At 34.2% G+C, this 15,619-nt stretch overlaps 2 protein-coding genes across 3 annotated transcripts; one reads left to right on the top strand and one right to left on the bottom strand.

Annotated features, from left to right (window-relative positions):
- Nucleotides 1-2,007: 2,007 nt before the first annotated feature.
- LOC148194412 (thaumatin-like protein 1b) lies at nucleotides 2,008-3,088 on the bottom strand. The gene is made up of 2 exons (XM_088095614.1): nucleotides 2,998-3,088; nucleotides 2,008-2,833 (listed from the first exon to the last, which is right to left on the bottom strand). Exons 1-2 carry the CDS (start codon nucleotides 3,050-3,052, stop codon nucleotides 2,157-2,159), a joined length of 732 nt encoding a protein of 243 aa, XP_087951740.1. The 5' UTR covers nucleotides 3,053-3,088; the 3' UTR covers nucleotides 2,008-2,156.
- A 9,055-nt stretch (nucleotides 3,089-12,143) lies between these two features.
- LOC148194411 (putative pectate lyase 4) lies at nucleotides 12,144-15,510 on the top strand. Of its 2 annotated transcripts, none has more exons than XM_088095813.1 (5): nucleotides 12,144-12,579; nucleotides 12,671-13,022; nucleotides 13,303-13,513; nucleotides 13,627-13,695; nucleotides 15,067-15,249. In XM_088095813.1, exons 1-5 carry the CDS (start codon nucleotides 12,336-12,338, stop codon nucleotides 15,112-15,114), a joined length of 924 nt encoding a protein of 307 aa, XP_087951939.1. In that variant the 5' UTR covers nucleotides 12,144-12,335; the 3' UTR covers nucleotides 15,115-15,249. The 2 variants fall into 2 exon arrangements, with proteins under 2 accessions (XP_087951939.1, XP_087951938.1); XM_088095812.1 differs by having other exon boundaries at nucleotides 12,156-12,579; nucleotides 15,078-15,510.
- Nucleotides 15,511-15,619: the final 109 nt, after the last annotated feature.

Below are 15,619 nucleotides of genomic sequence, written 5' to 3'. Positions count from 1 at the left end.
AAAAGAGAGGAAAGTTGTGGGACCTATAAGGGAAATAGTTTCTTAACTGTGTGTATAGGACTATTCAAACCATGTAGGGTTATGAGTCTGTGTGACCTTTGTTTGTGTGACAATAGACCATTGAATAGAGTCTGTGTGACATTAGTATGTGTGACATTAGACCACTGAGAGAAAAGTATCGAGAGAGGGTTATTGGGTATGATGTTTGGTTGATTAAGTAATTAGTTGATTTATTTGATTGAATTAATTATTTATATATTTTCCAAGGTAACTTATCCATAATATTTATTTGTGTGTATGACAATAATCTTATAATATTTATATTATACGGGAGCAGTTGTTAGTACAAGTGTTTTAAGTGATTTGTAGACAAAACAGAAATGGGATAAGCTTCAATATGAATTTATTTAAGAAAAGGCTAGTTTGTTATTTCTTTTAAAAAGAAGTGTATTACGTTGAGTATTTTAGAAAAGATTATTGAATCTCTGGATTTGTTAAGTTACGCTTGTTTTGGATTTATGAAAGTGTTATTTTAAATTGAGATTTTATCTAGTAAAATCAAAGATTTTATTTTGACACATTTTAGTGACTACCAGATTTGGACTATTCAAAGTATACTATTAGGTGGAGCAATTGAGAAACCAATCACGTTGAAGCCAGGTGAAGAATGGATTGTCTGCTTGGACCTCTCTATGGTTCCTTCCACTTGATGACATGAAATTGGTATGAAGATGCTAATAATGTGGCAATCTTAATAGTTTAAATGTTTTGTTATCAAAGTTCAAGTTTTATTTTGTTTGACAAAAAGTATCTAAGACATGCATGTGTTAAAGTTGTCTGATAAGCTAACTAAAACATACCATCCAGCTAACCAACATTTGTATGAATGCCTTGTTATGTGTTTTTTATTGTATAAGGTGTGCTTTATTAACATTGCTCTTCTTACCTAAAATCCAATAGCTAGCATTAGAAGTCATTAGTTGATTGCAATGGACCGTGGCACTTTGCACCAAACAGATTGGTCATACCTTCCTATAATAAAACCACAATTTTCATTAGGCCTACAAATTAACTTTCTTAAAAATAACGCCTAGAATGATTTGGAGTGCAGTGGCTTGCTGTTTTAATGTGTGATATGTACATGCTTATTATAGGTTAGTATGTAATGATTATATATTGCTTTATAAAACTATGTCATTGTTTATGATAGGCATTGGACTACGAGCGGTTTAAACTGCACTTTTGTTTATTTTGATGTATTTCGAAATAATGTATTGATAATTTTTTATTCATATACGGAAGTAAAGAGCCTTCTTTTTATGACCTTTTGTCTTTTTCATATTTTTCCTAATATTTTATATTTTTTTTAAATATTGAAACTAATAAAAAGCATTAGGTTTGAAAAAATAGCATCTATTGAAAAATAAAATAAATTATTTAAACAAAAATTCAAACCAATAGACAATGTTGGCTTGGAAAAGTGGTCTATTGAAATATAAACAAATTATTTCATTAAAAAAATTGAAAAAAACTGAACGAACAGATAAAACTTGTTTGAAAGAATGTTGTTTATTGAAAAATTAAATAAATTATTTTAAAAAGAAAAATTGAACCAACAAAAAACGCTTGTTTTAATATACAATATGTTTTGAAACAAGGGATGTCTATTGTTGATTATTAGATAGGGTTTTTCTGTAAAAGTTAACATTTTGTTTGAAAAAACATTGTCTATTAATGATATGGTAAAGTAGTTTTTCAAATAAGCGTTATTTATGTGACCATTAAATAGGGTTTTTTGATAATATTATTCCATTTAAAATTAAAATTAGTGTCTATTTAAGTATCGTTTGTTTCGAGAAAAGCCATAATTCAATTTTAACATATTTAAATATAAAAGATTCTAGAATGAAAAAATTAACACGATGAAACAATAGTCAATCATTCTAAAAATAAGTTAACAAAATTATCATATATTATCGTATTAGTTAACAGTCCAAAGGCACCAAATATAAAAGTTAAACTTTATTGGATCATATATATAAGATCAATACAATCACCAAAAGACGTGATTTGTTATTCATGATGAGATATGTATTTGTGCGTACACTTATTTTTACAGCCAACGAAGTCTGAGTCTCGTATATAGTGTGAGCAGTTCAAGGGCAAAACGTAATGACATAGTCAGGTCTGTTGGAGCAAGTGAAAGTGCTGTTCTTGTCATCGTAAGCATATGAATAAGCCTCAGGGCACTGTTCCTCGAAGAACCGAGAGTAGTCCGTTGGTGGACATGTCTCGGCCGTGTTGTATGCTCCTGTGCAACAATACTTATCATCTCCGAAAGCCAAACAAGCACTCTTGCAACCGATCACGCTGCCATCAGACCCTTTCATTTGAAGCGCTGCAGGGCACGCAGCGTTGATGTTGCTCCGGCAAGTCGAGCTTTTGCATTCGCCACTGCCACCTTGTGGGATTACGGACATCGGGATGTTGAACCCGTCCACGTTGCTCACGTCGTAGAAATCTTGTCCTCCGTTCTCTGCAACCGTTATTTCTACCAGAGTTGCGGGTGGAGTTCCACCTGCGCCGTTGCAGGTGACTTGACCGGAGCCGCAATCTGCTGTGGCGCAACTGAACCTTCCGTTGTTGTTAGAGCATCCTGTTCGGGCCCAGAACCGACCTGACCATGGAGATGGAAGGTCTAAAGAGTTTGATGCTCCTGAGGCCAACTCGAAACCGGTCGATGATAACTGAGTCTTTTGGTCTCCGGTTAGGGTTGCTGGCCATACCGTGTATTGGCACTTGTTTGTGAAAGTAACCTTTGCTCCTTGAGACACTGCATATATACCGAACTCAGTTTATGAGCTTGTTTTGTCGACAGGTTTAACAATATTTGCAATGTTTACACTGTATTCTTATATGCATAAACGAGTGTAACAACTAATATGAAACATCATAAAGCAAACAGATAAAGAAATTGAAAATATTAGATATATATACCACAGAAGAGGAATGCAAAGCAAAGGACGAGAGCAGCAACACTTGAGGTCGTCATTGTTGGATACTATAGTGGTTTTTCGTGTTCAATGGTGAGTTTTTCATGTTGGGAAGCTTGCTATAAATAGGCTGCGAGGCTTGAATCTTCAACAATTGCATTTGCTACGTGGAGCAATTCTATGGCATAATGACATTACTGTGAGTGAGTCAAGTTGAAGGCTGCTGTCATCGACGACCAGCAAAATGTTTTATCACCCATATACATTACGTGTAGAAATGTATAAATCGTTAATCTTCTAATCTACCGTGATCCACGGCGTGAATTTTTTCGTTGTTCTTCCACTCAGAAAATTCCTTCGTCTTCATCTCCTATAGTCTATATTACTTGTAGATCATTAATTATGCCGACGAAAGTTCAAATGCAAATTACTAAGGAGTCCGACTCTTCCATGATTCCAGTTTACATCCATACTCTTCACTTTTAATCAACACCATTACGTACGTAATAGTTTTCGTTATGACCAATTCAATTCAACTCATACACTAAATAAATATAGCTTCCAAATATTAAAAATACTCAAATTAAGACGCTATTACGTACCTCTTCCACTTCTTTATTATCTTTCACCTCTAATTCCGGCAACCACCGTCATCCGACTACCACGGTCAACAATATGAATGCAAGTGATGTAAATTTATGTTGCACTTAAATACCGATATTAAAACATTAAATTTATGTCAAACAATGTATGTTTTTAGAAATTCATTTGGTTTTGGCTTCAAACCAAAACTTGAAATACAAAAAGTTTCCAATATAAAATAAATTTCAACTAAAATTTCAGTAAAAAAGTTTAAATCTAATAATGAGCTAAACACACGAAAGTAACCTAAAACTGCATTTACTTCAAGATATGTCACGTTTAGAGTACCCATAATCCCACCCGAATAGGAAAAAATGGATGCATTAGCGTGAGGTTTGTTAAGTAAATGTCACGTTAATAGGAAAAAATGGATGCATTAGCGTCAGGTTTGTTAAATAAATGTCACGTTAAATAAAAGCAAGCAACACACTGATATTCACTGTTTCATTATGTGTTGTTGTAATTAATTGATTGTCGCAAACTATTTAAATACCCGCAGGTGATAACAGAGTTTTACAAAATAGAAACTGAAAACTAAAACGAAAACAGACCAAGCTCCACAATCTGGCTGGACACAAAAACTGACACAGTAACCAATCAAAATAAAAACAAACAGACACATACGGCAACAAAACTAGAAACCAGAAATGTAGCAAGAAATGAAATAAAGACTCAAACGAAATTACATATAAACCCCAAATTTAAATTTGTCCAACAAAACTTTTCCATATTATGTCCAAAACATGGCTAAACATTTTGTTTACATATATACCAATTGAAGGTTTTTGACAATTGGTGTTCAAGTAGACGAGTTCCACTAACCATTAAGGTTTTGATTATGACAAAGCAATCACGGTTCCAGTCGAGTAAATTTCTGATTAGAGATGAAGCAGTGTTAAACGACTAAGAGAGAACGTTTAACAATATAACGAGGTTGAGTAACTGTCCGAAGATCAAATTATATGATCTGTGTTGTGACTTTCGTATGCTTAGTGTTTAATATTCATATACTATATATGTTAAGTATTAATGATCCAATAGAAATCTATTTTTTTTCAGTAAGTGCGATGGGTTCAATTGTAACACAACAAAGTCGCATTTATAGATATTTTGGTTTGAATAAAGCGGTAAATGATTATTTATTCGAAATTGCAATAAAATAGTGATAAGAGTTAACATATTTGAAAACCAAGATTTGTTTAATGTTTAAAATAGTTGATGATGATAAGAATGTTGGAATTAAACTTGACTAATCTTCTTCTAGTGACTTATTATCTACCCGTTTATAAGTATATGTTTATTATTTTAATTAATGATTCTGAAAGTACTCTTTATTATAATCTTAAATCCATTCTTAGAAATTAGAACCTAATATTATCAAATTTAGCGTGATTCTTTCACCCTGATTGAATCACTTTTTACGTTAAGATTAAGATTTTATATTCATCTAAAGAAGATAGATTTATTTCTACTATCTATAACATTAGGAAATTGGATTGGATTTAAACTTAAACAAATTTCACCCAATTTAAGTTCTGAGAAATTTCATTTAAAAAGCTATTTAGTAGTATTTTAATGCAAATAATAATTATTGTTCCTTTTAGAAAAATTGCTTATATAGGTCTATTGTTCTACAATTTCTAGATTTTAACCTTTCTCCAATTTTGATTATGGCATAATAGCCCCTGGTGAAGGGAGTTGACTTGGTCAATTTAGGTTTTAACCCTTATTTCTTGATTGGCCACAACGCATAGTTGAACCATGGTGAACCAAGGGGCAAACGAGGCTGAACGAGGTGCTGACCTAGAGTTGAATCAAAGGTGTTGGGTCTTAAGCTTATTGGAGCTAGGTTCGAAACGTGGCTGGCGCTGAGCATGCAGTGGCACTTGAAGTCGCTGATACAGAGGCGTGGATGAGACCTAGGTTCAAGTTTTTCTTCTTCCTTCTTATGGTTCCCTGTTTCAATTAAAAGGGTATATAGATAGAGTTAGGGAAGCTGATGGGAGACTGACAAATTTTCCCGATTTCTTTCTTCTTGTAAGTCTTCTTTATTCTTAGAATAGAGTGAGAATAGGGTGTGATTGATTCAGTAGGAGATTCAACCAAGTAGTGTAGGAAAATTCCCACTGAGCGCAAAATAGCCACCGGTGGAGAGAGGTTCTACAGTGCGAGTGAACATTGCAAACGAGAGTTCTTGCGAGTACAAAGTGATTGCAAGACACGCTTTGAGTAATTTCTCTCTTGTACTTATCCTTTCTTAAATCTAATATGAATCAATTTCGCAGTGTTCTCAATCAATTCCTTTTTCTGCAAATTTACAGTTCTTGTTTGAGATTCTTTCAATATTTCTGGTTTTCTGTGTAGTGATAGGGTAGTTTAATTTCAGTTTCTCTTGAATCTGTAATAGATTTTACTAATTAGGTACAAGTTTATTTTGTTCTTTATTCATGCTTAATAGTACTTTGATCTGTTGTGAATCTTTTGCCAATTATCCTTAATTCAGATTTAAGTTCTTGGATTGTTTTGAAAATTAAGTGGAAACCTACAGAATTCTTGGTTTTGTTTGAAAACCATAAGGACCCCAAAGTGGGCCTTATTTCCCACGAGGTCTTCTTGAGTCAGGATTCTATTTAACATACCAATTAGAACAAGAAGTTTTAACTCTAGATCAAATTCATTTTTTTTTTTTGTTTAGTGTAATTTATATTCTTGGTTTTCCAGTTTGAAATAGCTCTTGCTTTTGCACTGTCCCATGTCTTGTTTTTGTGATTCAAATTGTGTAGCAGGGATAACTTTGATAGTATTGATATTAGGTCTGTCTGCAGCCATTTCAATTTCTAGTTTTGTGCATTTCTTGATACCCAAATCGTAGATATGAAGTCCTGCGCATTTTCTGGTTTAGGTAGGTATCTTTAATTCATTTCATTATGCACATAATCTGATATAATCATTTTTTTAAGAGCTGAATTTACATATCACTCATAACTTGCATTTGCAGAGTAGGTAACACTGTACATGCATTTGCGTTAGAATCATAATTGTAGTTTCTGATTCAGCTTGGCTTAGTTTGAATTGTCCTCGTTTTCATGCATGTATTCAGCACCCATTTAGAGTTTATGCATTCTTTATGTTTTTTGCATTAAATAGAAGTCGGTAGGTTCATTTTACAGTCAAAATACCATAATTGCGTCATAGTTGACAGTTAAATCTGCAGCAACTCTGGTTTCACTTTTTGATTCATAATGGTCTCACGATATTGCATTCAAAGCTACTATTAAGTTGCATTTCATGAACCCATGAATAGCATCGAAAAGTAGTATTCGACTTTCAAAAATTCCAGCATCATTTGCGCTTGTTCAATCTGGATTATTTCATTCTACACATCATGGCTGCAACACATAGAATTTGAATTTGTATTCTTGAGTTAAGCTGTCACGTAGATCTTAGGATAAAGAAATCATTTTAGATTTGTGCTTGTTTGCATTTTTTATTGTCTTTGCTTAAGTCTTAAGCGTTGTCCATATCATCTCATCATTCCTAACCTGTACAGAACATTTACATCTTTTTAGCCAAATAGTGTCATGTTGTTGCTGTCTTGGTTAGGTTCTGTAGTGAATTAGTAGCAACCAAATTCTGAAAATAAAGTGTTGCTTCATATTAGGTAGTTAACCGTCATTCCTAAGTGCATTTAGCCATTACATCTCATGCATTTATATCATATTAAGTAGTTCATTCTCTTTTTATTATTTTTGTTTAATTCCCCCATTGCATTTGCATTCTCATTTTTAGCAAGGATAAACTACACAAACTACATTTAACACACACCATTTCCATGGATTGATCCATACATTAAAGGGAGAAACTTGGAATTTTTGTTGACCTTAAATGCTACTGAAAAAGGCTTTAAACACCATCAATTGCATATATAGTAGCCACATTGATAGCCTTAAGTTTGTTTATTGCACTATGCCCATAGTAAAGATGGTTAGATCTATTAAATGAAAATAAGAAGTAAATAAATCGCCTATATATGGCTTTTCGTGAAAGATGACCGTTAGACAGAGAAGTTGACTTTAGGAGAGCAGGTAGCCTTAAGGTGAGAAGTCAGACTCAAGTCTACTTTGCAGAGGTATAGAGCTTTATCATAACTTTTATCTAAACAGAGCTTTATCATAACTTTTATCTAAACAGAGCTTATATGATGTGATAGAGTAGAAGGCTTCAAGGGAAACATTCCCAGAATATTCTTCATCTCTAACAATGTATTTTTATTAGGTGTAGTGATTCTGATCATATCTTTCTGCTTTAGTGATTTTTATACAAGCATCAAAGCACTTTATCGTCCATGCATCGTACATAAGCATCAAAGCATTTTATCGTACATGCATTAAATATTTTAAACGTTGAAAGCGTTAGGCCGTATTACGTGTTTAAAACATTTTATCACTTGTCATTTCATTAATAAATGCATTGTTTGGTAAAGCATACAACATATATATACATTCATCAAATGGTGTAAAACATTAGATTCTTTATCAAAAGTTATTTATAAGTGTAGCGTTTATCGAATTATATATTAGATGGTATATCTCATAAGACACTTTGCTTGAATTAACATTGTGTTGAATAAGACAATCTTTTAAGCTTTAATGTTATCGTGAGATAGACCTTTCTTGTTCATAAAATGCTAGCTTGTTTACTCATATCGTCTATTAGATTATTCATATAAGAAGCACTTTATTTCCTTAGATGTTATTTCTTTAAAAAAAAACAATTTTTCGTGTGTGACGATATTTCATTTAATACTTTTGTTAAATTTCAAAATTTGAATTTGCTTAGTCTGTCTAATTTCTAGACTATCTTGTCTTAATATAAACATTCATCAAGAAAAGTTTTATTGGCCCCGTATGAGAAAGGAAGTTCAAAGGTATTGTCATAAGGGCTACAATTTCCAAGGAAGAATACAATAATGCATATAGGCTAGAGTTGCCAAGTGAATATGATGCAAATGCAACATTTTATATGTATGATCTAACCTATATTGTAGGTGACATGGATGAAGATGAAGATGAAGACCTTCTAGATTTAAGAACAAATTTTCTTCAAGAGGAAGGGAATTATGGCAAACCCCTAGCCAAGGGACCAATTATAAGAAGCATGTCAAAGCATATTCAAGAAGAATTGTTTGTTAAGACAAGATCATCATTGAACTCTCTTTACACTCTCATATGTTTTGAAGTTTAACAAACAACATTAAACGAAATGAGCATATAACAATGTTATAGTTAGAACAACAATATAGCTAAGCAATTTGTGAAAATACTCTAAAAAACCTAAACATGTTAAGGATAGACTTAATAGAAACACCTAGGTATGAACAGACGCAACACTAAATGGTTTCTCTAATTAATGAGTCAATGAAAGTCTTGTTGAATGCAATGAATGTTATACATCACTAGGCGATGATCAAACAAACTCTCAATATGCATGATATATAAAAGTGTCAAACAATGTTTTTGGAAAGCATGCTAAAAGTCTTAAATGATATTTCAAAAACTTGTGTTGAAAGACACCTTGCTAAACACATTATTTGAATATAACAAAGAAAAACTTAAAGAAGCATTTACATAGGCTAAACAATCTATTTCATCCATGAGTGAAGTCTTCATCCATTGTTTGGTATCTTAGTAAAGAGCTTAAACGATCAAATCCTACCTGAACGGTAGAAAACATAAAAAACAATTTTTTGTTCTGAATAGGCATTAAATGTCATTCAATACTCAACGTTTTAAACTAACAAAAGTGATATGAGAAATGACATATATGTTGCATGCATATATACTTTACTTTGTGTAGATTGCCTATTACACGTATTCACAAACTTTATCCGATACGAATCAGAAGTGGACAATAGAAACAAAAAAGACATTTACAAAATGTTCTCTTCATCAGATGTCGTGCCAAAAAATTTGTGTTGCCTACTATTGTCAAAGTATTGTAAAAACAAGTCTATTTTGACAAGTTGACTTTTACAAATGACTGCTACATACGACAAGACTAAGAAGACTCAAAGATCAAAGCAAAGCTCTATCTAACGGATATATCTTTTAGAAGCCTTTAAATAGAAGATCATTCAAAAAGAGAATCAAGACGATAACATATAAAAAGAAAAGGCTCAACATACAACGTTGAGAGAAAAATCAAAAGCACACAAATTCAAAAGAGAATATCTGAGAGAGAGAAACTCAAGAAAAGAAATACTATCAAGCTTCATTGATATATAAGCTTATTGTTGAAAGAAAAGAGAAAAGAAAAATATTCAGTGTGTCTGTTAGATTGAATTGTATTGAACACATATCCTCTCTGCTGCGAGAGTTATTGTCTAAGGACTTATAATCAATTTTTAATTGTAAATTCTAAAGAGAATTAAAACACTTTACGTTTAACTTTGAGGAGTTAAACGATAGCTAGACGAGTGTGTCTAGTGGAAACCAGGAGTGGGTGAAACTGGCGTTTAACTTGGTGGAATAAACGGTAGCTAGACGGGGTTGTCTAGTGGAAAACATGAGTGCGTTAAACCCCACTAGACAACATATCGGGAAGATATTTGAATTGTCTAGGGATACCAGGAGTGGTGAAGCTCCATAACCAGAAGTGGGTGAAACTCGGTTCTAGTCAGAGTAACAGTGGTTACTTCGAGTGGCTAAGGATACCAGGAGTGGTGATAATACTTAGTTGTAATCTTGTTAAAGATTATAATAGAATCCTCTAAGGTGTTAGAGTAGACTGGACGTAGCTCGGTGGAGCGAACCATTATAAAAATAGCTTGTGTTTATTGCTTTATTCTTTCTAAACACTTTTCTTACAAATCCTACAGTTGCACATTACTTTAAATGCTACAAAAACTCTTGTCGTCAAACATATTTTATTAAGAGCTAGTTTTATCAAAATGTTGCAACAAACATATTTAAACGATTGAAAAACATTTGCGAAAAAAGAACTTATAGTTTGAACTTAATTTTAAAAGTCAAGCGTTTAACAACTTACGTCAACTTTCCAATGCTCAACAATACTATTAAATTATGTCCTTCGAAAAAAATTTTCCCATAACATTATTGAACCTCCTCCCCCCTTCTAGTATTTTCCCAGGTACATCATTGTTGTCATATGTGGAAGGTGATCTCAAACTTTTATTCTTTTGGGCCACATTAGAGTGCAATTAGTAGTGTAGGTTTGTTTTGGGTTTTGCATAATGGGTCAAGTAGTCTAGAATTTTCATTTGGAGCTTGTATCATGGACCATGTAGTATAGGGTTTTCGACTAATGTGAGATTACCTAAAAGGAGTGCGTATTGTAGTTGACCTTAAAGTCAACTTGTGCATAAGAGCCTTGTTCTCCAAGGATGAGGGCCTCTTGGTCTTTCACCCTTAGGTAAGGTGTCCTTCTCCTAATGTAGATTATTAGTGGTCATGTGTTATTCTCCTAATGAAAGGGATTAATAGCCCTGTGTCCATCCCCTAATGAAGAGGATTTTAACTTGGTCTCCAGACTAATTAGAGTTTTTGCCTCTTAATTTTGGAAACACATTTAGGGTTACTTAACTTATAAAAGAGAGGTGTCTTCTTCATGTAAAAATCACCTTTGAATTGAGTATTATTATGTTGTTAAATTTATGTCATACTACTCTCTTAGATCACCAAAGGTTAGAGTACAACTTCTAAGTTTTCTCGAGTTATCTTTTGAGAGCAGTTAAACATTATTTTCTCACGACCTCAAACACACCGAAATTGAGTCGTCCCACACCATTTCCTCATTGCTTTCGTGCACCACTTGTCACTTTAGACTCATCTTCATGCTTGGAGTCATCTAGCTTCAGGAGAAGTGAATTTCCAAAGTGAAACCTTTTTAGACTAGGCAAATGTTGGAAAGTCCATCTCTCTTGTATTTAATTTTGTAGGTCCATCACAGACTATTTTGTGTTTATTGGGTGGTGAGGCACAAAAACTCGAAGTCTAATTGGCCTTCATCGGTTGTTGTTCTTCTGCCAATGTAGTTTACCATGGTCGTAAAGCCAAGGCTCAAATTCAGAATTTCCTTGGTTTTTGCACTGGTCATTTAATTTCAAAACAACTGCACACATTGAGCTCAGTAAGACAAGACAACCAAAAGAGTCAACATTCTGGTTCACATTTTTAAGTCAGAAACTTGTCCAATTACTGTCAAGGAGACGAGGACTTACATTTTGGCTAAGCATCAGTCGCATAACCATGCAATGTTTAACATTTGTCAATAGTATAGCCCTTGTATCAAAATATATCTATCCAATTATTTATTTTAAAAATAAGTACAAGTATAAAAATAAAGGAAGTTTAGACATTTTATTCCTCGAATGTATTCTCTTCTTTTACTTGTATTATTCTCTCTCATTTGTCCCTTTCCTTATAAAGAAGCTGTAACAATCTTTGTGCTTGAAGTAACAATAATAACTGCATAATTTTTTGTAAAAAGTAACAGCAATGTTCTGGTTGTTGCCGTTCCCTTGTTACTTGTAACAAATGTGGGTAGCGGGTTAGACCAAAGAAGAAAGAAAAGAATGGTTACAAACCCCAAAAGTAGTAAAGTTTTCAGTTTTGAGTGTGTCTTTCAATTACCTAACAGAACTGAACTGAAGATAGTAACTTCAAGCGTTTTAGACCAAAAATGGGTAACGCCCATGGACACCGCCATCGCAAACACCCCAACTCCGTTCCTCCGCCCCATATATACGATCACCCTCCACCATTCCCAACCCCACCACCACCCATAGCTAATTCCAACATGCTCTCTCTTCCTTATACCCACGTAGACACCACCCTCCGCGCCCTCGCCGCCCAAGCCGAGGGCTTCGGCCGCTTCGCTGTTGGCGGCCTCCACGGTCCCCTTCACCGCGTCACATCGCTCGCAGGTTCACCTATTCATCACCTTTTTCCCCCAATCCCCTCTTAGTCATTCATTCGTCGGTTAGGTTTAAATTTAGTATTGCTATACCGCTGCAGATGACGGACCGGGGTCGCTGCGTGAGGCGTGTCGCGGAAAAGAACCATTGTGGATTGTGTTTGAGGTGTCCGGCACCATTCATCTCTCCTCGTACCTGAACGTGTCGTCTCACAAGACCATCGATGGTCGTGGTCAGAGGATTAAACTTACCGGACATGGGTTGCGCCTGAAGGAATGCGAACACGTCATAATCTGCAATTTGGAGTTCGAAGGAGGCAAAGGGCATGATGTTGACGCCATTCAGATCAAACCTAAATCCAAACACATATGGATTGATCGTTGCACGCTCGCTGATTATGATGACGGACTTATAGACATCACACGTGAAAGCACAGACATTACTATCTCGAGGTACCATAAAAAGTCATGTTTTCTTATGTATATGTTCTGCTTTGGTTTTGCTGAGGACACTAGCAAAAAATCGAACAGCTGGAAACTTTTAGTCCATTCCGAGTTGAATATAGAATTATTAATTTTGAATTATGAAGGGGTGTGCTGATGTTAGTCTTCCCAATGAAAAATTTTCATTTTTAATTTCTCAGTAACTTACGAACACTAGTTAGTTTGCATTTTCATTACAAGAGGTGGTATTGTTTCACTTATTGAAGAAGTACTACGCCATTCTGTGCAGGTGTCACTTCTCTCAGCATGATAAAACTATGCTTATTGGGGCTGATCCATCGCATGTTAACGATAGGTGCATGAGGGTCACTATACACAATTGTTTTTTCAATGGGACGCGACAGAGGCACCCTCGTGTTAGGTTTGCGAAAGTGCATCTCTATAATAATTATATCAGAAACTGGGGCATATATGCTGTGTGTGCTAGTGTGGAAGCCCAGGTGATTTCTTTTGTGTATTTATTTTTGTTGGTTTTGTCGAAATGGAATTGGTCCGATTTGATATGTGAATGATACACGAAATTGATGTCATTTGTGCTGTAAGTTCATGCCAGATATTCTCGCAGCATAATATCTATGAAGCCAGACAGAAGAAGGTGGCCTTTAAGTACCTTACTGAGAAGGTTTGTCTGGTTCTTTTTTTAGTGTCAAGTCATTTTTTCTTGACTTCAATTGGAAACCGCATATTTTCAGTGTAATGTTCAATCGATCTTCTGAAAATGGTTATGAAGTGTGAAAAACTAGTTCATGGAATTGATCACTTGATTTTAAGTTGGTTTGCATCCGATAATTTTAAAGATTATTTTGACTTGCTTCATGTGCTAGTATTTTTTTCTGACACAAGTCGTTGGTACACGATGTTAGAACAAGGAAAGTTTTAAGATTCAAAGTATAATTTACACTGGTGAACTGTGGAGCGTTTTCATTGAACTGAGAAAGCGAACTTGACTATTTAAAATAGCCTTACAACCAATAGGAATATAAAATAACAGCGTACATGTCCCAGTATCATGGTGTATTGGTCTAAACTGAAAAACATAAATCGTTACAGTTATTATCACTTCCCTAAAACAGAACAACTTAAACTGAAAAACATTGATGATACCTATTAACTCTCGCAGCTTCAAGAACACTTACAGTGTCATGACAAGGGTTCAAAACAAGGTGTTCCATTGACAAGGATCGCTGTTAATATACTTATGAATGAGAAATGTTTTGTTCTAGAGAAAAAACACCAAATGGAAGAAACTCAGACTCTAGAAGAAAATGGTTGGAGTTTAAGAGTGTGATTTGAAGTCTTTCATTACATAGAAATGGACAAGTTGAAGAATAAGTGAGAAAGACCGACAAAATCTATGTTAACTTTATAGTCCATTGTTGAAGATCTCTCGTTGATTCATCTCTCTGATTATCCAACACAATAATTGTAGCTTGCACTAAGTTGCATCATTTTTTTTCTTTTCTATATTGTTTCTGACATAATTTGTATGTTATAATTGCTACATATCCACCATTCTTCATTACCTGCTTTAAGTTTTTGCCTATAAAAATATTACAAATAGCAAATGCATTGTTATTAAGAACCCCTGCTTCGTCAGACTCAATCTATTTCAGGAAATGTATGTCAAATTCCTTCTGGAGCTGCTGTGGTAGTTATTTCAACATAATCTCCCCGTCGAATTCTCATACTAATTTTCGGAACTCCTTAGTCATATATGCCATTACATTTTGCATTTTACTTGGTCCCTCCATACATAGCATTGTTCATATCAAATCAAACTAGCCATTACAATAGCAGTTTTGTTCTGGGATGATTTCTGCTAAGCTCTGACATGTTTCCAAATACCAACTTCACAAGCAGAAAGTTTAACAGTTTTTTTGTCATATTTGAAATAAAAGAATACGCAGTCTGCAACTTTTTATGCTATATGGCATTTGATTATTTAAGATATCTGAAAAATATTTGTGCTGGTTCTTGAACACTTATTTGATAGCATCACTGCAGGCAGCAGACAAGGAAGTGGGAACAAGTGGCTACATAAGGTCTGAGGGAGACTTGTTCTTAAATGGTGCTGAACCAGGGTTAATGACTGAGAATGGAGGATGCAACATGTTTCACCCCAGTGAACACTATCCCTCATGGACAGTGGAAGCTCCCACAGAGGATCTTAAACATATTCTTCATCACTGCACTGGATGGCAATCTGTTGCTAGACCAGCAGATCAAGCACTATGAGCACAATAGTCATTTTCATATGTAAATAAAGTATAGGCTAAGTATGGATTATTAAATGAGTACTACACCTGTGTTAAATTACTATCACAGTTTATTAGAGTGTAAATTACACTTAATCATCCCTCTATCTTTTACTACAAGGAAATGCACTCTAAACTTACTACACTTTATCTCAATTCTACTTTTCACCATTAACATAGTACTCCTTTCATTTTAAGTTGATTATTTAAGTTGTTTTTATAATGGACTGCCATTATGCAATGATTGAAATTTTAATTTTTATAATAATGGTTTGTTTAAATGTGAAATAG

Source organism: Vigna umbellata, chromosome 8 (assembly GCF_029865625.1).
Source record: "Vigna umbellata cultivar VRB3 chromosome 8, Vumbellata_1.0, whole genome shotgun sequence".
Classification (NCBI taxonomy): Eukaryota; Viridiplantae; Streptophyta; class Magnoliopsida; order Fabales; family Fabaceae; genus Vigna; species Vigna umbellata.
Note: the sequence above shows the minus strand (reverse complement) of the source record. Positions and strands in the feature narration are given on the sequence as shown.